Source organism: Colletes gigas, unplaced genomic scaffold (genome assembly GCF_013123115.1).
Source record: "Colletes gigas isolate AHSC1104 unplaced genomic scaffold, ASM1312311v1 Colletes_gigas_Sc00015, whole genome shotgun sequence".
In the NCBI taxonomy this organism is placed as follows: domain Eukaryota; kingdom Metazoa; phylum Arthropoda; class Insecta; order Hymenoptera; family Colletidae; genus Colletes; species Colletes gigas.
Genome location: NW_025106644.1, coordinates 3427075 through 3452904, shown reverse-complemented (window position 1 = coordinate 3452904; position 25830 = coordinate 3427075). Strand labels below are relative to the sequence as shown.

At 41.4% G+C, this 25830-nt stretch overlaps 1 protein-coding gene across 1 annotated transcript in view; it reads right to left on the bottom strand.

Moving 5' to 3' along the window:
• LOC122399817 (semaphorin-1A) overlaps positions 1–25830 on the bottom strand; it is a 298820-nt gene that overhangs the window by 497 nt on the left and 272493 nt on the right. The window contains exons 2-8 of the mRNA XM_043400793.1: positions 13854–13950; positions 11558–11967; positions 3979–4067; positions 2058–2199; positions 1209–1557; positions 319–938; positions 27–237 (exon numbers count right to left, since the gene is read on the bottom strand). Coding sequence (XP_043256728.1) covers positions 27–237; positions 319–938; positions 1209–1557; positions 2058–2199; positions 3979–4067; positions 11558–11967; positions 13854–13950 — 1918 coding nt within the window. The remainder of the gene's footprint in view (positions 1–26; positions 238–318; positions 939–1208; positions 1558–2057; positions 2200–3978; positions 4068–11557; positions 11968–13853; positions 13951–25830) is intronic.

Genomic DNA, 25830 nt, shown 5'->3' with positions numbered 1-25830 from the left:
ATCTTAAAATAGTCAATTGTCCTCACCTGTTAACATTCTGGCGTTGTTCAAAGTACTCGTACTCCGTGTCCGGGTACGGCAGATTGTCATCCTCGTCTTTCCTGCATTTCCTGTCGCACAGGCAGCCAGCTACAAAACCGACCAACAGTGCCGCCAACGCACCGGCTACCACCGCTATCACCAAAGTTTTCAAGGAGTACTGCGGCGGTGGCGAGTCTGCTGCAGTCACCTCTGGACCTGGATCAGAAAAGGAACTCAAATGTAATCAAGTTTTGGTACAATAAATACTATCGTAACGATCCTGAAGTTATTAATTACCTGAGCCATTCTGTTCCTCGTCGTCTTGCATGATGTTGATGATCTCCCCACCTTGGCCCTCCTTGTTGGGGATCATGGAGTCCTGGGGGAATTTGTTCTGGTTCGCGGAAATGGCGCCCACGCTTCCAGCGTCCTTGTTCAGGCCTTTGCTCGGGGGGCAGGAGCTGTGCAACCCCGTCGCGACGCTTTGCAAGAACCTGCTGGCATTTGTGGCTACTGGTCCTACAAGGGCTCTGCATTTGCCCTCCACTTTGTCCCAGGCGCAATAAGGGTCTTGCAGGGCCACGCACTCGCCGCACGACAGGATCCTATCGCTGTAGCAGCGATGGAGCCTCAGGGCCTGGACCTGGCTGTCGGCGATGACGACCAGTCTGCCATCTTCGAGGCCGTCGCCCGCCTGCGACGCCCTCACCACTTTTATACCCCGCACTGGCACCGTCGACGGGAACGCCTGGATCTCCTCGATCACCACCGGGCTGACCTTCGTGTGGGTGTCAGCGGACTCCGCGTTCACCGCCTTGATCACCTTCCCGTTGTCCGTGCCGATGAACAGCACGTCGTACGTCTTTCCGCTGGGGGTTTTCACTTGGGGATCCACGGCGATCTGGGTGAACCTGTAGCTGAAATTTCAAAAGATATCTCGTTAACTTTATCGACTGGTAGTCTACCACTTGGTGTTTACCGACTGCAACCCTACCAGTCGGTTTGTTACCGACTGCAACCCTACCAGTCGGTTTGTTACCGACCGCTAGCCTACTGACCGACTGTTTACCGACCGCTAGCCTACTAATCTGTCTTTTACCGACCGGTAGCCTGCTCATCGGGTATCAGAGCGGTCGGTAAAGTGTTAATACGAACCGACAAAGGTGTTTTATGACTATTGCACTTACTGGAAGCTGGTGCGGATGACGATGGGCTGTCCAAAGAAGCTGGGGACCAGCTCGTCCATGAGAGAGTGCGTGTGGATGAAATTTAGTGTCAGGTCGGGCAAGGTGCGTGAGTCGTTGACGCATTGACCGGGCCTCGGGTCCGGGACCTTGGCGCTCTGCACGGGCAGCCAGTTGGAGTTGATAGCGCTCTGCTCCTTGAAGTTGCCCTTGAAGGTGTCGGCGATGTCCTGCAGGGAGAAGGCGCAAACGGCCGAGCCGCTGATGCTGTTCACAGGGGTGGTGAACGTGCCGTATATTAACTGAGCCGACTTATTCCCGTACTGACCCGATATCAGCTCCGTCGTTGATTCTGCAAATAACGCCCGTTGTAATTTCGCGAGAGCCCTTTGTTTGCGCGAACGCTCTCGCTGGCCGCGGAGACATTTACGAGCGGGGTCGGCGAAATTTATTTCCCCCATCCCACCCCAACTAGGCAAACGCTGCTCTTTAATAACGCTACTCGACCGGGGAAAAAACCCTTCTTGCAATTCTGATGTCTAATTCTCCGTTGCATCAGGCTTTTCGGGGGGTGCAAGAGTCGTAGCTAATTTTGGATTTGTTTATAGCTCTAAAATAAATTCTATTTGACTCCAACTCATCAACCCTTAAAAACCTGATGAGATAGGAAGATTTTCACAGCGTTTGGTCCAGTAGTGTACCGATCGATCTCCGAATATTTCGTCCATTTTTACAATTCTTTTTCTATTTAAAGATATTATTCACTGAGAGAGGTGATATTCGGTTGAACGTTTGCTGGGAACGGAGATCGATCGCTGGAGCTGTTGAAGGGGGAACAAAGGCTGTACTTACGTATTTCATTGAAGTAAAAAGGAAAGTCTCCGGTGACGGAGCAATTAAGACGAGACTTTAGGAACGAGGTCCACCTATTGCGATACCGATGTGGTCCGCCTCGATCGTACTTACAGACTCTCGCCACGCGAGAATAAACGGTCTGAAACAGGAACGGGAACCGTGCATGAGCGTGAATAGATCTGGCCAGCGATGGGATCAAGTGCCAAACAAGTAGCATTATCGAAAAAGCAGAAACTCCCAACAGAGGTACACTCTCTCTCGAGGCCATTCGTAGATTATTCGAACATCAAAAGCATGTGCTTCGAGGTGGAATCAAACATGGTTATCGCTTGTTCTGAAATTCGAGGCCAGTTCATACAGTGCATTTCGTGTACAATGAATTTCTCACGAATGGTCCTTGGTTATCGGAGCTTTGATTTGAATTTGTGAGTAAATATTGACTTGATCTCATCGCTAATTCTGACCTCCACCGCGAGCCGTGGATCCGGGTCGTTGACAGTTGTTTGATAAGATCGCGTGTCTGTCGATCTCTTGATTATCTCTGCATACACGCGTCAGAGATGGGGCTGGAATTTTATACGCTCGATAGATACTACAGGAGATACATCAAGTAACTGAATCCATCTCGAAAAAATTGATAATAAAATTTGACAGAGCAACTTTTTAGTTTGACTGGCGGATCAGTTGGTTAAATTCTGACGCGGATAATAATTTCAGCCATCTTTGATACGCGGCGATGCGTTCTCGCAGGCGGCACCTTTGTCGATAAATTGGCCTCGAGGTTCGCCCTAGACGCGCCTCGCGATTACAGATTTTCCGCGTAGCTTGCCGAAAATTGTTCGTAGACTTTGAGAACGAAGTTGCAACGAGCCCTCCCCCCCGTTACGATGTCGTCACATCGAGTTCCAAGCGACTGTATTCGACCGAAAACACGTTCCCACTGCTACAAGACGTGGCGCAAGGTGTCATTAAGACGCTTGAAAAGGGTCGGAAAAGGTCGACTTTTATGGTTGGTCGACATCGACCGCTATCGCGCCTCTTCGAACGAATTTCTCCACCTTGGTAGACATTTCTAGGCATCTGTTACACATACACGTTATTTATATCTTTTTTATGATGTATTTATTGAGATGAAAACCACTTTCAACGATAAAAATTAATGTCTATGTAATTTGCATCATTGGTAATGACGCTTTACCGACTGGTCGCCTATTAATCAATTTTTTACCGACCGGTAACCTACATTATCGGCTTTTTACCGACTGATGACCTGCATTATCGACTTTTTACCGACCGGTGACCTACGTTATCGACTTTTTACCGACCGGTGACCTACATTATCGACTTTTTACCGACCGGTGACCTACATAATCGACTTTTTACCGACCGGTGACCTATATCACAGACGAGATATATGAATAGACCTTTCACCTTATGGACTTTCGCGGCCGAATCTGACTGCCATACCGACCTGAAAATTCGGAGGTGATTTTAGCGGCCTCTTCTCATGGATGGCGGTCAGTTGAGAAACTTTTTTTTTTCGTCGAAAATCTCTGGCACCCCCCTGTCGATTTTTCTGAAAAATTCGCCTATATAATCTACTTTTTACCGATCGCTATCCTATTGGTTGGCTGTTTTCCGCCAAAGCTCACCAAATGACAGCCTGGAATCAACCGTTAGGTGTGTTAAATAGTGACGTTTGATGGAGTTTTACGCGTAGCAGTGAGACGACGCAGTCAAATATTAACGAAGGGATTAAGTATCGCGTCGAACAGGTCCGGGGGTTCGGCCGTTAAAGTTCTCGAGGATACGTAACAGTTTCGGGATGTTTAATCGTCGTCGATTTTCCGGTCGTTTCCCGGAATGGATCCACGTTCGCGAAACTAATTGCGCAATTAAGGGTCGCGTAACTACTTACCTTGCCGCAATTGATATATTCCACGGCGGTTTCCCGGAAGAAGAAGTAGACGAAGTCTCCCTGGGACATGGAGCTCACGAAGTTCGGCGCTGCAATTAGAATCGCGCATGGCATTACAAGGCTATTATTGTTATTACGTGGGACGCGACGGTAAATGGCGTCCATAAAGTTCCCTTATAAATAAACGAACGTGATAACTAGCCGGACGGGGACAATGGACGCAATAAACTATAGAGATAACGGTGGCTGGAAAATAAAGACGCGTCGTTCGTTAGAGATTCTCCGGGTTCATGGAGAATCGTAAGCCCCTGTTTGTTGGCAGAGGTTCGCGGGAGGCTGGGGGGGCACAAATGGAAGGATAATCCCGGCGTTGTTTCCATCGGCGTTATCGATTCCCCGTTAAAAAATCATTACACCCCTTTCGGGGGTCGTTTCCAATTACTGGCATGGCGGATCTCACCGTCGTAAAAATCAATTTTACCTTCCGCCAGGACGTCGGGAGGACCGCGACAGCTTCTCCGCGGGCGCGGAAATAAGCCAACTACGAATACGTAAGAGGCCCCTTTATTTTCTCGGGTTATTCGAGCGCTGTCGCGCGGTGAAACGACGCGGTTCTTCCCCCTCCGACCCCACGCTCTCAATTTTTCTCTCCTATTCGCTCGTCGCGCACAAGTGCCCGATAAAGTGAGAAAACTTTATCGATTTATTAACTTGACAGGGTTTTCATAAGCTTCTTAGGATTCATAAAGTAATATTAATCTCGCGCGCCCGCGTAGGTATATCCGGGGGGGGGGGACGGTCTCCCATAAATTTTCTCTCCCGTTTCTCGCTCGTTTCCACCCCCTCCCTTCTCTTCCCGCGTTTAACCACGCCGCCATCGAGACAAAGTGCACCAAACGGAAGCAAGATCGTTTTTTCCAAGTTCTTTCCTTAAAAAAAAAAGAATCCTTTTTGCTTCGTGGGGGGTAAAAACTGTCAGCTCGATACATGGACGCGATAAAAAGAACGCGAATAATTATTCGACGAGAAGAAGCGACGACCTAATTAGTCCGCGCGCCCAAAAACGAAAATTACCGCGATACTGTGCAAGGGGGTGGGTTTTTTTCATCCCCCCTGGAGGCGTCAACAGAGATTTCGATATTTGTCCGCGACGGAAATTCCGAACAGGAGGGAGAGAGACGGGGAAACAGAAGGCCGGTGGCGGGGTGGGGGAAAATTGAATTTTCAACGAACGGAGGGAAAATCAATATTATCCAGCGGGCGGAGAAACTTGATTAGCGCTCGTAGACCGTTCAATTAAAATACTCTAGCGGACGAGTCAACTCCCCCGGAACAAGGCGACGTGGCAATTCTATCGCGTCCTCCGGCTTCCGGACACCATGAAGACGCCTCGAGACGTCGATACACGCTCGTAAAAATTCCCCCCCTCCCCCCCCTGTACGCGTACTGTCAACCCCCTTGACTATGTCGTAATTCTTCCAACCACGAATATAAATTTTTGAAGGGGTAGTAACTTCGTTTTTTTGGACGTGGTCACAGTGGGTCAGAATACGTAATAATTTATTCCAGAGGGGAACTACCCCTAGCAAAATGTGTTGAAATTGATGTGCATATCGAAGCGGAGGGATATTTTAATGTTGTTACTTTATTAGAGTGTTTTTTTAAATTGTGAACGACTCGTGAATGTTTACATAGGGGTTTACAGTTTTGTAATAATTTGTTCTAGGGGAAACTACCCCTTAACAAAAATGTTAATATTGATGTGACTCGAGGTGGAGATTTATATTAATATTGGCATTTTATAAGAGCTTATGAATGTTTACATAGCTGTTCAGAATTTTGTAATAATTAATTCTAGGGGAAACTACCCCTAAAAAAAATGTTAAAATTGATGTAACTCGAGGTAGAGATTTATTTCAATATTGGCATTTTATAAGAGCTTGTGAATGTTTACATAGCTGTTCGGAATTTTGTAATAATTAATTCTAGGGGAAACTACCCCTAAAAAAAAATGTTAAAATTTACATGTATCTCAAAATGGAGGTCTATTTTAATATTGTTATATTATTACAGCTATATAAACACTGCTGTTCACAGCAGTAAAAATTCATTTTAGGGGAAACTACCCCTACAAAAAAAATGTTAAAATTGACATGTATCTCAAATGGAGGTCTATTTTAATATTGTTATTTTATTACAGCTGTATAAACATTCACAAGCTGTTCACAATTTTGTAATAATTAATTCTAGGGGAAACTACCCCTAAAAAAGTAAGTTAAAATTGATGTAACTCGAGGTGAAGATTTATTTTAATATTATTGGTTTATTACAGCTATATAAACACTCACATACTGTTCAGAATTTTGTAATAATTAATTCTAGGGTAAACTACCCCTAAAAAAAAATGTTAAAATTGACATGTATCTCAAACTACAGGTCTATTTTAATATTGTTATTTGATTACAATGTTTCTCTAAATTGTAGATAAATATTTCATAAATTATATTGCTGATGTTTATGTTTATTTATTTAAGATTTTAATTTTTGAAAAGCTACAAAAAACCCTCAACATACAAATACATAAAAAACACAAAATTTAAAATAAATATTAAAAAAAATTAAATTATTGTATTTAAGGGTTGACAAACCCCCGATTTGATTAATTCTGTCAAAAAAAAATTTGCAAAACTACCCCCCAGTCTATTTATATTAAAGAAAATACAAAAAGTGTTGATTTGTGTGGGAGGGGAGTGGAGGGTGTTTCTGAACGAAATCAATGGGCAATTATGATCCGGAGGGCGGAATTTCCGGGAGGGTAGGGGGTGGATGGTCCGATAAAAGAGTTAGCGACAACTGTTGGTGGAAAAAGCGTGCACTGGAGGTCGTCGAACGGGGCAGAGGCACTCTTTGATCCGGATTAAAATTTCCCATCGACGGAGACGTATTTCGTAGGGAAACGGGGGGTGGCCAGGGGGGGAGGGTTGCTGCTTTGTCATTACACAGGTATGGAGGGGTCGAGGAATAATCTCCGCGAGCGCGGAGCCTGGCGAAATCCACGTACACGCACGGTTAATCTCGGAATTACACCGTGTGGATTAAAGCTGAAGCGCCGACGGTCGTTGCCGCGGCCGATCGCGACGTTTCGAACAATTTCTCACCCCCGTGGCTACGGGCCAGGAATTTCCAAAGTCGAGAACTCCGGCTACGGAATGGCTGAACGACTTCTCATAAAAGTTCACTGTCGAATCGAACCACGATTGTTTTAAAACGATGATAACTTATTTCAAGTACCAGTTGAGACTTTCGGGGGAAATATGTCAAAGAAAATTGGTATATTTAGGTTATCATAGCTTTAGAAAGTCATTTCACGATCCCATAGTATTATCTTGAAATGTGGGAACGTTTCATTGTTCCACAAACCCACAAAATTATCTTGAAATGTGAGAACGTTTCACTGTTTCAAAAACCCACAAAATTATCTTGAAATGTGAGAACGTTTCACTGTTTTACTAACCCACAAAATTATCTTGAAATATGAAATTATATTACTGTTTCACAAACCCACAAAATCATCTTGAAATATGAAACCATTCCACTGTTTCACAGACCCACAAAATTATCTTGAAATATGAAACCATTCCACTGTTTCACAGACTCACAAAATTATCTTGAAATATGAAACCTTTCCTCTGTTTCACAGACCCACAAAATTATCTCATTTTGGACAACAATTTGATTGAAATACTATGGAAAATAGCCTAAAAATTTCAAAATTAATTAGGAAGTGCAGGAAATAGAATGGAAGATAGTGTGATCTAATTAAAAGAAATTGTATTTATTCGATAGAGTTTAAAAATATTGATGGGATCGATATGCTGTTAAAAAAATCGTTATTGTCTTTACGTAACTGGATTTTGCATGTATGTATTTAATAGCGTAGGGTGCTTTCGATATAAAATAATAACGAAAGTTTCAGATTTCTAATTGGCGTAACAAAGTATTGAACTGTGAAATTTCGGGACATGGAACGTGGCAATTAATTTGTATAAAAATCATAAATCGATTTTCGACTATTCGGTGTTGTTAATCGTAGTCAAGAGTATGAAATTATTTAGAAGAAATATAGAAATTCAAGGAAATATTTTCAAAAGTAAGAGAATTAGGAAAAATTCTATCTAAATCAAACAATTTTTTTACTATCTTATAGCAATTATGAAATTAAAAATATGTATCAAATAAAATACTAAAATTACTTGGAATAAATGTATCAATGCCCCAATGTCTAAATTTGTTCGGTATTTCACAACAATTATGAAATGAAAAATATACAGAATTACTTGGAATAAATTCTGCATGCTTATTTTATTTTATAGCAATCATGAAATGAATAATATACAACAAATAAAATATCAAAATGAGTGTATCGCTGTCCCAATGACCAACCAGTGAATTTTTATTTAAATAGTTGCTGCTAAGTAGAGGTTAAAATTACTAGGAATAAATGTACCAGTAACCAAACACTTTCTGCATTTTTATTTTATTTTATAGCAATCATGAAGTGAAAAATATACAACAAATAAACTGTAATAATAAATATACCAATGTCCCAATGGCCAAACACTGAATTTTTATTTAAATATTTGTCCCTAAGTAGAGGTTATAATTACTTGGAATAAATGTACCAGTAACCAAACACTTTCTGCATTTTTATTTTATTTTATAGCAATCATGAAGTGAAAAATATACAGAATTACTTGGAATAAATTCTGCATGATTATTTTATTTTATAGCAATCATGAAATGAATAATATACAACAAATAAAATATCAAAATGAGTGTATCGCTGTCCCAATGACCAAACAGTGAATTTTTATTTAAATATTTGTCCCTAAGTAGAGGTTATAATTACTTGGAATAAATGTACCAGTAACCAAACACTTTCTGCATTTTTATTTTATTTTATAGCAATCATGAAGTGAAAAATATACAACAAATAAACTGTAATAATAAATATACCAATGTCCCAATGGCCAAACACTGAATTTTTGTTTAAATATTTGTCCCTAAGTGGAGGTTATAATTACTTGGAATAAATGTACCAGTAACCAAACACTTTCTGCATTTTTATTTTATTTTATAGCAATCATGAAGTGAAAAATATACAGAATTACTTGGAATAAATTCTGCATGCTTATTTTATTTTATAGCAATCATGAAATGAATAATATACAACAAATAAAATATCAAAATGAGTGTATCGCTGTCCCAATGACCAACCAGTGAATTTTTATTTAAATATTTGTCCCTAAGTAGAGGTTATAATTACTTGGAATAAATGTACCAGTAACCAAACACTTTCTGCATTTTTATTTTATTTTATAGCAATCATGAAGTGAAAAATATACAACAAATAAACTGTAATAATAAATATACCAATGTCCCAATGGCCAAACACTGAATTTTTATTTAAATATTTGTCCCTAAGTAGAGGTTATAATTGCTTGGAATAAATGTACCAGTAACCAAACACTTTCTGCATTTTTATTTTATTTTATAGCAATCATGAAGTGAAAAATATACAGAATTACTTGGAATAAATTCTGCATGATTATTTTATTTTATAGCAATCATGAAATGAATAATATACAACAAATAAAATATCAAAATGAGTGTATCGCTGTCCCAATGACCAAACAGTGAATTTTTATTTAAATATTTGCCCCTAAGTAGAGGTTATAATTACTTGAAATAAATGTACCTATGATTCAATGACCACTTTCTCCATTTATTATTATATTTTGCAGTAATCATTAAATGAAAACTATACAGCAAATAAAATGTCAAAATTAGTATTTTTATTTAAACATTTGGCCCTAAATAGAGGTTAAAATTACTTTCAAAGACAATACCCAGTCGTGGGTGCATTTATTTCACTAGGAATCTGTTTTATGAGTGAATTGAATAAAAACAGAGACTCTGTCGCATCAAAGAAGTGGTCGAGCAAGCCTGGCGGCCATATTGCTTCGTCGCGAGGAAAAGTTTCTACGTTCCTCTTATTTTAACCCGAGAAAATGAAGCAGATATTATATAAGGTCAGTGTTTGTTTACTTTTATATTCGAACTATTTTAAATTTATTGAACCCCTCGCAAAATTCAACCCTCTCGCGAGAAAAATAAATTCGATAAAATTTCTACAGGCAAACTGGTTATTAATAAAAAGATCGATGGCTCCTTGGGTGAATTATTTTTCCATTTCGCAATAATTGATCGCTTTTCTTACCAGGGAATGCAAAGTTTTCCTTCCACTCTGGCGAGGGACCTTTTAGTATAACGGAGCAATAAATTCCTTCGACCTTCTTCCACTATCAAAAACACTCTGGGGCTGTTTACCTTCAATACCCCATCGAGTCCACCCTTATTTTAATTTTTAAACGGGAACATCGACGTTCCCAGCGTCGATTCATCATAGTACCTCCCTCTCAACATGTCATCCCCTGTTTGGCATTTTTCTAATTCCTAAAACCTTTCCCCCACTTTGATACTCGACTTTTTAACCTCCCTCTTTGAACGATATCTGTTTGTTCAAACACGTCACGACGGTGGATCCCGAATTACCATTAACAGGATCCCTGCGTCAATTTAAGACGGAAGGGTAGTTCAAGAAATTGCTCTTCGTGAAATACTTCGAACGAACGTTTTACGACAAATTTAATTGCCAGGATCACGTTCTCGCGAATTGGTAATTTATTTTATAGCGTCATTTACTTCTTTCTCTCGAATTTAAATAATTCACAGGCTCCCCTTTGTACTGTTTCTCTCGTTCTTTCGCGCGTCACGTGCGTCAGACATGGAGGAACCATGAATCAGTGTCACATATGTACGTCCAACACAAATTATTCGGAATATTCCATTTTATTATTTCTTCGACACAAACTGTATTCAAACGTTATTTATTATTTATTATTAGTTTGCAAATATATTTTTAAAATGATTCTCGAGGGATTTATCGAATTTAAAATTGATTTTTCTTTCTATTTTATGAATTTAATCGAGTGAAATATTTATTTAATTTACGTGGTTGGACAGTTTTCAAGCTCAATTTTTTACTAGATGTTTTATAAAGAATGCATGCAGACCACATAGCGAAAGCTTTTTTGAATATTGGAACCAACACGAAGTTTTGTAATATTCATTCCAGTTGAATAGGAAAAATTTTGTTGACAGTGGGATATCTTTCGAAAAATCAAAAAAGATAAAATTAGGTGGAAGAATGGAGTATTTAACGACTCGAAGTGGATATTATTACTATTTTCTAAAGGTAAAAGAGTAGTGGCGATATACCATTTCAAAATAACACGATAATTGATTTGGTGGTCACCGGTGACCGTCACTTTGAACTCACGTGTTGCAATATTATTTACAAAGGAAGGGCCCTAAAATCGTAAACAACGCCATTTTAATTTGGAATATTGTTAAATTCACCATTGAATCATTAAATAATCCTACGTTTCACGCTACAATTTGAAGAAGTATTGATAGGAGACGATTTTCATCGAGAGATTCTCAAGTGAACACTCACCGTTGAGGCTTTTGGAGTCGTATTGCTCCGTTTGCAGCGGCTCCCTGTAAATGATGGGGTCCATTCCCGCGAAATCGGCCACCGTGCCTGTGTACACCTCGCCATCCACGTAGACGAAGGTGCTATTGTGTCGTGGGTCGTAGGGGCACATCGCCTGGCCCACCTTCTCCTTCAGCATCGTGTAATTCCCAGCGTGCACGCCGTACTCCCGGCACATCGGTTTGAACGCGTTCGTCGCGCAAACCAGCAACGTGTTCGCGTCCCTCTTCACCAGAATGCGAACATAATTCTGACAATTCTCTTCCGGCGTGCCTTTAACCAGGCACATCTTCACGTCGCTGTCCGACGAGTACCAAGTCAGCCTCTGCTGCTCGGTCAGATCGGTCAGGCTCAGGTTGTGCACGAGATTTCTGTAACGGGGGGAAAAAGAGGTTTCTGAGATTGAACGCTCCGGGTGAGCCACGGACCGGCCCCTTTGTGCGCGACAGTCTTTTCAACGTTCGCTGAATGGCGCAGTTTGTCAAATGGAAGATCCCTGGAACCAGCCAACCGGGGCTCGATAATCGTATAATCGACTCGATTTGTCTCCCCACGGTTTACATTTTCAGCTCCCAACTCGAAAGCCACGCTCGATATAGTTCGATTTATACTTCGAACCATATTTTCGAGATGTGTTTTTTTGGGGCGGGATTAAAGTACCTGCAGTTGACACTTTCGCGGGGAAATATCTCAAAGAAAATTAATTAAAATATAAATTTAAATTTTTCAAATTCAATGTTTATCGAATCCATAAAATTATATTGAAAGATTAAATCATTTTAGTGCATCACAAACCCACAGAATTATCTTAAAATGTGAAATTAAATGTTTCAAATTCAATGTTTCACAAACCCACAAAATTATCTCAAAATATGGAATCATTGTAGTGCTTCACAAACCCACAGAATTATTTTAAAATGTGAAATCAAACATTTCAAATTCTAGAAGGGACCAAAACTCTTTTACTGTTCCACAAGCCCACAAAATTATCTTAAAATATGAATTGATTTATCTATTTCACAAACCCACAGAATTATCTTAAAATATAAAATTAAATATTTCAAATTCTAGAGTGGTTTTAAATCATGTACCAAAGATCTTTCACTGTTTCATAAGCTCACAAAATTATCTTAAAATATGAAATCATTTAACTGTCACACAAACCCACAGAATTATCCTAAAATATAAAATTTATAATTTTAGAATGGTTTGAAACCAATAACCAAAGCACTCAAAGTCTTCCAACAGTATATTGGCGGCGCCATTTTGTCGAGAGGTCAACTGCAGGTTACGGTGAGGTTATCCCCAATTTCTATGCCCACAAAGAATATTCCCGATCCCACATTAATCACCGAGCGAGCTCTCGTCCTTTTGCTTTTTCCGCTTATCCGTCGGTAACCTAGGAAACGTCCGTCCCGTCGAATCGACATCGGTGGTAAAAAAAAGGGTCGATCGAAAGACCGGAACTGCGGAACCGCGGAAGATTCGAGCCAGGTCCGTTTATTACAAACGGCGGAGGATTTATGGCGCGCGTCTCGAGATTAATATTCCTACGACGGATCCCTAGCGTTCGCCATTTTGTTGGCGGGTAAAAACCGTGGCCCGTCGACCCCGCTCGAATCGATGAAACAATTAGCGTAATCCGAACGACGACGAAAGCGACGCGATCGGTTTGGACCCAATTATCGCGACCAAAGATAATCGATCGAGCAGCCCTGCGACAGGATTGAATCTAGTGACCCAATTTACAGTGAATAAAACTACAATATCATAAATAAAAACCGAGATAATTTAAAACAAATCTCATTAAAAATACTCTCATCAAATTGCAAATGTTACAAATTTCTTAGTTATTTCTTTCCGGTGTCTCTCGCGTTTTAATTACAACTTACCGTCTTTTCTATTCCAAAGGGGGAAAGGGGGGGTTTCTTTAAAGATCGTTGCTCGGTGCCACGGATTCGCAGGCTCGTAAAATAAAGCGTACAAAGAAGTTTCTAAATAAAGTTCGACGATCTCATTAACAGGGAAGAACAGCGCTCCGGTGGCCGTTCTTGGAATTCATCGCCGGGGATAAAAGGAGACGGGAAATCCGTGGAAACGAGATCTCCTCCTCGAAGGAAAATACTCTGCACGCGTACACATCGAGAGGGCCCCGGTGTGATCACACGGGGGGGGGGGGGCCTCGGAGTAGCAAAGAAGAAGACGAAGAAGCGGTCCTTTAATTAAAGCACTCGCTTCAAATGAATCCTCTATTTACCTTCCGCCGACCAGAAGATAGTTCCCGTCCCGCAGCACCAGCCGAAAGTAGTCTGTGTGCGTCTCGTTTCCCGTAAACCTGAACACATCCTCCGCACCTGGAAAAGAAAAGCAGAGAAACGTTGGCTTTTGTTCCGTCGTTTGAAAAGTGGAATTATCTTATTCATCTAATTAGCCGTCGTTCCTTTAGCGAACGACGCAGGACGAAGACGTCCTCGAATCCTTTGCACTCCGCGTCGACCGGGGGGGGGGGGCCAGGAAGTCGACTTAATAAGCGTAATAAGTTCCTTTTGACCGCGGGCCTACGGCACAAAGCCCCGATCGATCATTAACGGATCTACCCCCGGCGATCTAGGGGCATTTTTTCAGCCCTCAGGAAGCTACTTCATTATCCGCTAATTACCTATCTATTAGTTTCAACGGCCCTTTCTCGCCCGCCCCATCGATCGCCTCTTCCTCTCGAGGAAGATTCCCTCACAGATTTCTAGATGTTTCGAGTCGATATTCGCCGATTCAGATCGTAAAAGTTCGATTATTATTCACATTTTACCGACCGGTAAGCGTTGTCGGTAAAGAGGAGATTAATGAGCCACCGGTCGGTAATATACCGATCAACAGACTTACCGGTTGGTAAGCGTCGTCGGTAAAAAAGACGATTGGTCGGTAAAAAGGTGATTTACCTGTCGGTAAAGTGTTAATGGTCTGTAGTTATGTTTTGCAGGATACTTTCGACGTTGTCGTTGATGGATAGAGGGGGGAAGGGATTCGTCAGAATCGTGCCAAATTGCAAATCACCGGACGGAATCCGCGGACACCGAGCCGCACCGTTCGAGCCAGATTCTAATCGACATCTCTCATGCCTCTGGCATAATTATCGGGGTGTTTCCGCGTTTCGACGTCAGTCAATGTCGCCGGACTGGTCCCTCGTATCCGATGGATGCAATTTAGGTCGCAGATAAGCACGCAATAGCATCAACGGTAACAATGAACGGATGCTACGGTGAAGAGGAGGGAGGGGAGGGGGGGGGGACCATTATGGAAGGACCGCGCCCTCCGCGGGAGCCATTCAAGCTCGCCTTTGCAAGACGCTCGCTAAAGCAATTAACGTAATTCCGATCAACTTCCAGCGCGTCTGCCTCCGCCGAGATTCGTTCATCTATCTCCCGTAGTTTCCTTACTTCGTCCATCCGGCTCGAAGGTCCATTACGAACAGAAGAACGAGCGCGGTCAATGAGATACGATTTCTTAAGAGTCTTCAAAACCCTTCACAGAAAGAACAATGCTGGGAATTGGGTAATTTTAAAACCTCGCTCATGGGGCCGAAAATGTTCACAGGATAGATTTCCACCTATTTGACCATCAGATTTGAGGGAATTGTTAATTGTCTTGAAATATAAAAATTTAGAATAATTTGGGATCCTCAAAATCCTATGGCTTCCACCATTTTACATAGCCACCTGAATTTAAGAAAAACCACCCCTGTGAGTTGGGACAACTTTTGCCCCCAGGGTGCTCGCCAAGATTTCGGGAGGAACGTTTCGACGAAGGTTTCGCGTTTCCCTGCGGTTATCTCGAGAGCGGTGGGATTCCGGCGGCTGGAAACACGACGCCTTCTCGCGGAAAATGATTCCCCGGGCTCCCAGGGATGTATAACACTCGAGTGACAAACGCAACAGGGCTCGAAATTCGCCCCGGACGATTATCTATCGTTTCCCAGCAGGCAACGTCTGAAGTGCAATTAACGCTGCCCCTCCGACACCCAGTCGATATCGATGATTCGACGGCGGGGTGGTGGTCGTGTCCCCGCGTATACGATTCGATTCGGGTCGCAGATAGCCGCGGAATATCGGCGAACGGGAGGCGCGCACGGCCCCATTATCGGAGGGATCATACGTCTTGCACTGGAAACGAATTAACGTCACCGTTGTCCTGCGTTACATTCCCGGTGTGTGTGTCGCTCGTCCGACGGGAAAGCCCGAGAGAGACGGCGAGATGATGATTCCTGATGGAAAATCCGGAACAAGATCCGTTCATGGATGTGATCGAATCCCGGGAACCCCCGCTTATCGAACATTTTCCGCGTGGGAGCATGTCCCTGGACGTGTTTACGACTCCTGTTTCCGGGGATAATTATTATAACAACGGATCTTTTTATCTTTATTTGTTGTCTTGTTGTCCTCTACACTCGTATTCACTGTAAACGAGAAGCTTGATTTTCTTATGAATTTTTTATTTTATTTCTAATTGTTAGGTTATATTTATTTACAAAGTGGTTTTTTTTTGTTTATTTTATGATAGAAACAATTAATGGCTGACTAGAAACCTGATAGCGAGGTTAGAATAATTTAAAACCCTCTATAAATTGATATACGGGGGTTTTTTACGGGGAGCGGTCGTCGTCACCCATCCCAGTCTGCACGCCGCCTGATGATGCTGCACCTCGGTGATCGGACGGTAGCCAGCGCCTCCAACGTCCCACGACTTTTCACAAGATACACAATTAATTTACTCATATATAACGCCTCACAAATCTCAAAACAAATAAATTTTCCGTTATTTACAGTGCACCACCATGGAACGAACTCCGTATAAATAAATTCCTACGAGTGTTTTCTCGGCTCGAACAATATTTCAACGCAACAACACGGCGAAGGCTAGTGTTTGAGAGTGTTTAAAAAAAAAATTTGAAACGATGCTCCAGGGGAGGGGTCATCGCCGAAAGAGTAATATTTTTCCCGGGATATTTACGGACATCGCGTAGATATCGATTGATATGAGAAGCGGAAACGCGGTCTCTTCCGCTGATTGGCTCTGAAATTAAACGGGGCAGGTTGTAACTCCCATCGGATCCTAGGCTCGCCCCCGGGTTATCGCTTTCCAAAATTAGCTGCTCGATTGGAATCGCGGGGAAAAAACTGGAGAACCTCGGCCACTCTAATTCCGGGGTAGCTTGCACACGGGCGCGAATCGAGACACTTGCTGCCCGAACTGGAAATTGCGACGCGCGAATAGGGACCGGATGTTTCGAAAAGCTGTTGACCTTTTAAACTGGACGAACACTGTTTTAGTTGCGCCGACTTTTTCAGTCGTGCTGGATCTTTGATTGCCAAAATGGTAGAGTACACTTGAATTTGGTAAAAAATGATAAAACATTGTCAAATTTTGGAGCAAAAATATATTAAGAGATGTAGAGAAAATATTTCATTCGATATAATATAAATTGAGTCAATAATGGCAGTTTCTAAATTATGAACAATTATTTCCATAGTGTTTAGAATCTTTGAATATATTTTTGATTAGATATAATATAAATTGAGTCAATAATGATGGTTTCTAATTTATAAACAATTATTTGCAGAGTGATTAGAATCATTGAATATATTTTTGATTCATCATAATATAAATAGAGTCAATAATAAACCTTCTAATAGAGTCAATAATAACTAGAGTCAATAATAAAATTTCTAATTTACAAGGGAGTGTTTATAGAGTGTTTAGAATTTTTTAAATATATTTTTGACTCAATATAATATAAATTGAGTCAATAATAAAGCTTCTAATTTAAAATTAGTGTTTGCAGAGTGTTTAGAATTTTTTAAACCTATTTTTGATTCGTTGTAATATAACTTGAGTCAATAATGATGGTTTCTAATTTATGAACAATTGTTTGCAGAGTGTTTAGAATTTTTTGACTGTATTTTTGACTCAATATAATATAAATTGAGTCAATAATAAACCGCCCAATAGAGTCAATAATAACTAGAATCAATAATAAAATTTCTAATTTTCAAAGAGTGTTTAAGAAGTGTTTAGAATTTTTTGACCGTATTTTTGATTCAACATAATATAAATTGAGTCAATAATAAACCTTCTAATTTACAGAGAAGTGTTTGCAGAGTGTTAGAAATTTTTTGACCGTATTTTTGATTCGCCACAATATAAATTGAGTGTTTTTAATCAACGAAACATTGTTTGGAGAGCGTTAGGAATATTTTTAGCGTGTTTTTGAGTGGATAGTGAACGTGACAGGGGCAAGTTTGTGGTGTTTAGCACCGACAGGATGGATGGTGTATCGCCATGGCGTCTTTGGCAGCCATTTGCGGTCAACGTCGAGTTTCGTCTGACAGGGAGTTGGTGATATCCGTGAAAGCCGATACAAAACGCAAGCCACGAAGGCGAATATCGGCTTTCGCGTAGTTACCGAGCGGAACGTCGCGTTCCGACATCGACGACCCCGGGATTCCGACTGCCACGACAATCGTAATTGCACTTTTTATCGAGTGACCTTTCGGCGGGGCTTCCAGGCGTCGCACAAAGCGTTTAAGCGCGTTTCGCGTCCCGCTAGCGCCGCGACGGCGCCTCTTCCTGTCCACTTTCATTTCGACGATTCATTTTTTAGCGCTATCCCCGTTTGTTCTTGGGACAACTCGATCTCTGCGTACACCGGGAATGCCCCTACGAGTCTACGACCGAAAAAACCCCCGGCAATTGGTCGATATCTTTACGTAATATAAAAATTAATAAAATACTTTGGAAATTTATAAAATTATAATTTTGAGATTCTATATGTTGTAACAATATTTTGGAAAAATTATTTTAATAAAATTATGACTCAAAAAATGTATTTTGATTTAGAGAACCTTTCTATCCTATCACAATCTATATTAAAATTCATTATTTTAATAATCTACGTGGATTTGAATTATTGAAAATATTTATTACAGAGTGTGGGGAATATATTAAAATTGTTTTTTAAAAATCGTATTCTACTTAAAAGTATCTCTCAAATAATAACACTTAGTTCCAAAATTTTTCAAATTATTTTGGGCAGCTGTAAAATAATAATTGTGTTGTAACAATATTTTGGAAAAATTTTTTTAATAAAATTATGACTCAGAAAATTTATTTTGATTTAGAGAACCTTCCCATCCAATCACAATCTATATTAACATTCATTATTTTAATAATTTATGTGGATTTGAATTTTTGAAAAAATTTAACATTTTTTTTTTTAATCGTATTATATTTGAAACTTTCAAATAATATTTGTAGAAGTTTCCTGCGTTCCCAGAGAACAAAAATGAACCTCAGAACAGAAAAAATCCACGCGTGGTAGATAAATTTGAAAATAATGAGTTCCCCTTTTTTTTGTTTTATTTCTGTGGTCTTAACACTTTTGGCTAGGAGTTTCGACCATTAAAAGCGTAAAAATTTGACGCACCCTGGTACTAATGCCGAGCAAAATTCACGCATTGTTCGGTTTTCCACGGAAAAAGTTTCACATTGTTGTAACTTTTCGCCATTCGCAGATAGGAATTTCTCGTGTATCAAACATGCATTGTTTTTTTTTTTTTATAATGAATAATGCATTTTCTGTTTGTTCGCCCAATGCACAGAGCCCCTTGTACGCAATACTACACGAGAAATAAATAAAAAATCAAATTTTTTCTTGTCAAAAATCTTTAGTTAAAAATTAATCTTAAAAAAATATATTCTAAAAAAAGAATCATTAATTATAGCCTTCCAATAGGATCATTGAACTGTCCATACTGGGAGGGTTAATTGCCATAAGTAGAAACAGCCAGTCATGGACAAACACACTGTTTGAAATTTTAAAACTCGATTTTCTGACAAATAAAATATTCTATGGAGAAAATTTTTTACACTTTACCGACAGATAGCGGTTAACACTACTGTCGGTAAAGTGTTAATGTACGCTTCTTTATCGCCTGAGAACCCAGTGTCAACGCTTACAATATTCTATCTATTATATCTATTATATTCCATGAAATTAATAGAATAAAGTTTGTAGTATGAAATGTGTTTCGATTAACGATTTACCGACTCATAGCGGCTCATCAGAGTCGATAAAGAAGCGTACGTTAACACTTTACCGACGCATAGCAGTTAACACTACTGTCGGTAAGGTGTTAACGCACGCTTCTTTATCGCCTGGGAACCCATTCTCCTGTCGGTAACAGTGAACAACTTGGAGGACAAAACAAAATGGAGGAACCTCTGTAACAGAAGTTTACACAGTTAGAGGTACTAGTTTACCTTTCATCCCTTATTCTAAATTGCATATTTAAATAAAAATTCCCCAAGGCAAATGGAATAAAGTTTACAATATAAATTTTTACCATACATTTTAGTAATTTGTATTCCTCGAACATCAATATTTTTGGAAATGTTTAACGTGGGATTTTTGATACTTAAAATTTCTTAAAACTCTCAAAAAAAGGAAGATTCTGGGAGACCGAACGGTCTGGACACGACAATATCGGCGTCGTTCAAAAGGTACAAGTGTTTTTGCAACCCCCCAATGGCCGTAACAATCCGTCGGAGGATGGATGCTCAATATTTCATCGCGTCTCGAGCGTGGCAGGTACGATCGCCGGTGGACCGGTAAAAAATTGACCGAGGTGGATTTGTCCGGTCCGGAGGGCCCCCGGGGGGTGGCGTGGGAGGCCACAAATCACGTATATAAGTTTCCCGTGGCGCTGGTGCCCCGGCCTGAAAGGAAGGCCGCGTATTCGGAAATATTGAACGCGTCCAAAGTTACGACTCCGGCCGTCAAAGTTCCACGATCGAACTTTGCGAGATCGTTCCCTTCTCGTCCCCTAGAAAACCGCCAAAGACCCCTACAGTACTCCCACATCACCGGAATCTGGATATTTTATTCTCAAACAACCGGTGAAACATCCAAATTCGATCGCAAATTAATTTTTGAAATTTCGTTACTATTTTTATTTTCATATTTATTGTTTGAATAATGCTTCAATAAAAATACAGGGTGGTACATTTAAATTCGATTGAAAATTAATTTTTTAAATTTCGTCCGTATTTTTATTTTCATATTTACAGTTTGAAAAGTACTCAAATAAAAATAAAAATTAAATTTTATAGGGGTGGTTTTGGGGTAAAAAAAAATAAAAAATTTTGCATTTAAAATGTTTTTGTTCCTGCATTAATTTTCATGTTTACAATTTGAAAATTCTTCAAATAAAAATTGAAATTATATTTTATAGGGGTGGTTTTTGGAACAAAGAAAAATAACAAATTTTGCATTTAAAATTTTCGAAAGATGAATATAGACAAATGGTGATGTCACGAGAGGGTCTCTTTGGATTATTTGGAGTTTGTAGCGTTTTGAATGGTGATGGTGCTAAGGGTGAGAATCGCTCTTAAAGCTGGCCCGAACGAGGAGAATTCTCGAGCGGATCGTTGTCGGGAGAACGTCGGCTTCCAGTCGCGCGATTAACACGGAAAGATGGAACGCTCGGGAAATAGCAATTAAATGCACGGAGCCCGGAGGTTGAGCCATTCGCGCGTCTCCGCGTCGTTCATCCCCTTGCTACCCTTCCGCGGATCTCTACTCGAGTAATTCGTTCCTCCGAGCGGTTCAACGTTTAACCCCGCCGCCCAAGAACACGAGTAGTTCTCGGTCCTTTCATGCACAAAGTCAACAAAAATTAAAATTGCAAAACGGTGGTCCCAAACACGACTATTGTCTCATTACATATATAATAAATTTTTTTTTAGGGGTAGCCACCCCTTTGGTATCTCCACAATGGAGTAAATTTACAATTTCTATGCTCAGATATATTTTTTGACCAGATACATTCGTGGACAATTTTAAATATTTTCTTATTTGCAATAATTATAAAAACAATTATCGTACAATAAATATTCTACAAAATAGTCCCAATGCTTGATATATAACATAAAAAAAAAAATTATAATAATAATTACAAAAACAACTATCGTACAATAAATAATGTATAAATGCTGGACACATAAAATTGAAAAAAAAAAATTCCCCAAAATAGAAAGGAAAGCTGAGAAAATTGAAACGAACGACGCGTGTCGAATGGCTGCCAGGGCCGAAATCCGAACGCAATTTCGTCGGGGGGTCCAGCCTCGCTAATTCGACAGGTATCCGGGGCTAAACTTTTCCTCGATACGAGTTCGCTCCGTTTAATCAGCCTGACGACCACGAGCGGACGAACAATTTCGGAAATTCGTCCCCCGGAACTCGCGCGTAACTTTGCACGGTGTTCGCGATGTTCCACGTTCCGGCGTCGAACGAGGTATCCCCCCTCCCCGCCGATCGTGGCCGAGTTCGCGAAGCCCGAATTGATTACGAGGCTTTTATGCCTGTTGTCCACTCGAGAGTTCCTCGGACTCGATATCGAGAACGAGAGCTCTTTTACAGAAAGGTTCTTCCCCGTCGAGTTGCCTCGTCACTCCGTAACCGAGAGACGTGAAAGAACCCTTCCTCGCGGCGCCAAGTCCCGTCAGAGAGCCTCGATTCATTCCCGATAATGATTGTCGAGAGTGAAACTTTCCAGTGGACACCTAGGATCGACCCCCTGTTGCGATCCCTCTACAGCGAACCACTTCGTTCGATACTCCCAACAGCATCTCACAATGGACGAATAAACATTCAAATTTAACTGATCTGTCGAATAAATCGTGAATAGAATCTTCAATTCTACGTATAATCGTTAGTAGTTCCCAAAATACTGCATGCAGCATGGGTTTGAGAAGCGTAGGAAGGCTCAATTAACACTTTACCGACTCATAGCGTGTGCCCCCAGTCGATAAAGAAGCGCACATTAACACTTTACCGACAGCTATGGGTCGGTAAAGTGTTAGTCGATAACGGTTGACCATTCCGGTCGGCCAAGTGTTAAACGTACGCTTCTTTATCGCCTGTGGTCAACAGCTATGAGTCGGTAAAGTGTTAATCGAGCCTCCCTATGCTTATTAACCCCACACTGCACCTAGTACTTCGAGACCTACTAACGATTACACCTACAATTAAAGATTCCATTCACAATTTATTCGATACCCAGACGATAAAGAAGTGTTATGAGTCGGTAAAGTGTTAAAGAGAGCCCAGTGTTTTTTCCGGTTGGTAATGAAGGACAGCTCAGAGGACGAATACAGTTATAAATCAATTCTCCCGGCAGAGAAGAAAAGTCTAGATATTACCTTATCTCTGATACTGCTTCCAGGGAGGAGTCTTTGCTCCAGAAACCAGGATTACTCTCGCGATTCCAGGGAGCGAAATTCCCCCAGTTCCCATTTACAAAGGAGCGTTTTCACGTCGAGTCGAAGATAAGAAGAAGAACGCGCGTTGAATTAATAAAGAGACCTCCGCTTATCTCCGATTCGATCGTCTGCAAGGGTAGGAACACGCCATTGGCCATCGAGCTCGTCCCCGTGAAGTGGATTATCTCTTGTGGCGGCTCGCCGCACGAGTGGACCCCGCAGTCCCCGGGTTTACACACACAGAGGGGTTTGGGTGGTAGGGCCGGCGGGGGGAAGAGGGCGAAACGGAGTGGCGTTATGTCGAGCGAAAGTCATTAAAGTTTCGCACGTGCCAGGGTGACGGCACCGCCAGGAACGACCCTAGGCCATTATTTTTTAACGGCCCCCCCGCAGCTACCTCTTCTCACGGACCGCGTTTTACACGCACGCACACAGGTGGAAACGCCGCGGTCTTCGACCCGCGGTTAAACCATGACTAATGAACGAGCCCATCAACCCCGACCCAGCTTCTCCCGCTGCTTTTATCCCGCCCGCAAAAAAGCTGCTTCGAATCGCAATTTCCCGCTACCAAGATGGCTTCGATTAACCCGCGGCCGAAAAGTCGAATCGACTGCGAAAAATCACCTACTTAACACTTTACCGACTGTTAGCGGTTGACCGCAGTCGATAAAGAAGCGTGCATTGACACTTTACCGACTCATAGCGGTCGGTAAAGTGTTAAGTACGCTTCCTTATCGACTGGGAACCCAGTGTTTTTCCTGATCGGTAATGGAGGATAAAACAAAATGGTGGAAACCCCAGAGAAGAATTTTACACAGTTCTGGATCAATTTTCTCTGGATTCTACAGGGCGTAGGGCAATGTATTAATAACTTTCGAAGGTTTAAAGTTGTTTCAAGTGATATTCTACTATAATTCAAGATGGAGGACCTAGGTCAATCGCACAGGGGATGCTCGTTGCATCCAGAGACGGTGGAGGGGTCCATGACGGCGCAGATCGAGCGTCCTCGACTCTCGTGCGCGTTCTACTTTATTATCCGCGCGACGCCGCCTCTCGTAATTTAACTTTTAATTAAATTAGCCGCGCTCGGTTCTCCGCGTGCACGCGTTCTCACGTGGATCTCAATTTTCTTTGAGGAGCCCGTCGCAGAAAACAGACACGGGGATATTCCTGAAAAATTACCCTTCCGTGGAACGACCACTGTTCTCGGCCAGTCATGCGAACGTCCCCGGCGCCGCGGCGTGAGAGCGACGCGTTAGCAGGGCCTGCTGGGTGCACTTCAATTTCGTTGAGACAACACGTGCTTCCTTGGCTGAGGCAATCCCCGGAGAAACGGAGAACGCGGGGGGAGCATGGGGGGAAGGGACAAGGGGAAAGAAAAAACAATCGAGCCGAGAAAGATTCAAATCCAACGCCGTTTCTCGGGGGTAATCGGCCCGTGGACGAGGGTTCCTCGAAGGGGGACGTTTTCACACAATTGTACCCCCCTCTCTCCACGTATGCAAACGATTTCTTCACGACTTTTTTGGTCGATTTAACGACTCTGACGCATTTTAAAAATTTCTCTGCGACCACAACAGGCCAACGATTATTTAAACAAGCATATACAAGATGGTTGGTCTTTTTTGATTAAATGTGTACATGAAGAATGTTCCTACTGGGCTTGTTTTTTTAAATTAACAATGAATAATGATAAACTAATCTAGCGATGAGAAAAATAGTAAAGACTAGAAATATAATATTATTTAAGAAAATAAATTTCATTTTATCCAATGATTTTTATAAATGAATTTTTGTTAGAATTCTATATACTATGTTTATTTTTGGATGCAACCATGCAATAATTGGGATTTCTATTACCACGGAACGGGCTTTAAAATATTTTTGACCGCTGTGAAGTAATCGTGGCGCGTCCCGAGGCGTAGTTAGCAAAGTGCAAATTAGCCTTGGGGCAAAAATGAGTTCGACACGCCCGGTGTACAGTTTCGTTTGCGTTTCCCACTGTTCCTATGTAGATACAAGCACCTACGGAACATCCGTTGCCCGCGCGTATGGTGTCCATATGTTACCAATTCACGGGCTGACCCATCTGTTCTATGAATAGCTGACTCCGGTTTTTATCGGTTCTACAGAGCTACAGAAACTTCCTCGTTCGAATGCCTAGAGCTACAAGACTCCCTGTGGGAAAGTTATTCGTTTCCAGCCCTACGCAATAAGACCACGTCAACGCTTACAATATTCTATCTATTATATTTCATGAGACTAATAGAATAAAATTTGCAGTATAAAATGTATTTCGATTAACACTTTACCGACTCACTGAGTGTAGAGTCAAAGGGTTAACTAATTTATCTAATTTACCGACACATATCGTTTGACCACAGTCGATAAAGAAGCGTTCGTTAACACTTTACCGACCGCTATGAGTCGGTAAAGTGTTAAAGCACGCTTCTTTATCGACTAGGAACCCAGTGTTTCTCCAGTCGGTAACGGAGAACAACATGTAGGATAAAACAAAATGGAGGAAACCCCAGAGAAACCCTTTCATCCCTCATTTTAAACTCGTATCTAAATAAAAATTCCCAATGCAAAATGTGTGTTCGTAGGAAAACGATGCAGGATTTAGAGGATTGTTCGAACGAGTTAAAAAAACGTTTCCAACAGAACGAACCGTAACTCGGGGTTGCAGACGCCCGATGCAGAAATGGCGGAATATATCGGGGTGGAGGCGGCCTATCGACGCTGTCGAGCACGTAATTCCGTTCGCAGAGAAGGGCCAAACGTTATCGGAAGGACCTAACGATCCGATTCTGCCACAATGTCGTTACGTCGTCGTGGAAGATGTTCCCTGAACGTTCTTGCCTCGTATTTACCTTTTATTTTCCCCGTCGAGTTTACATCGCTAACGAGGGACACCAATC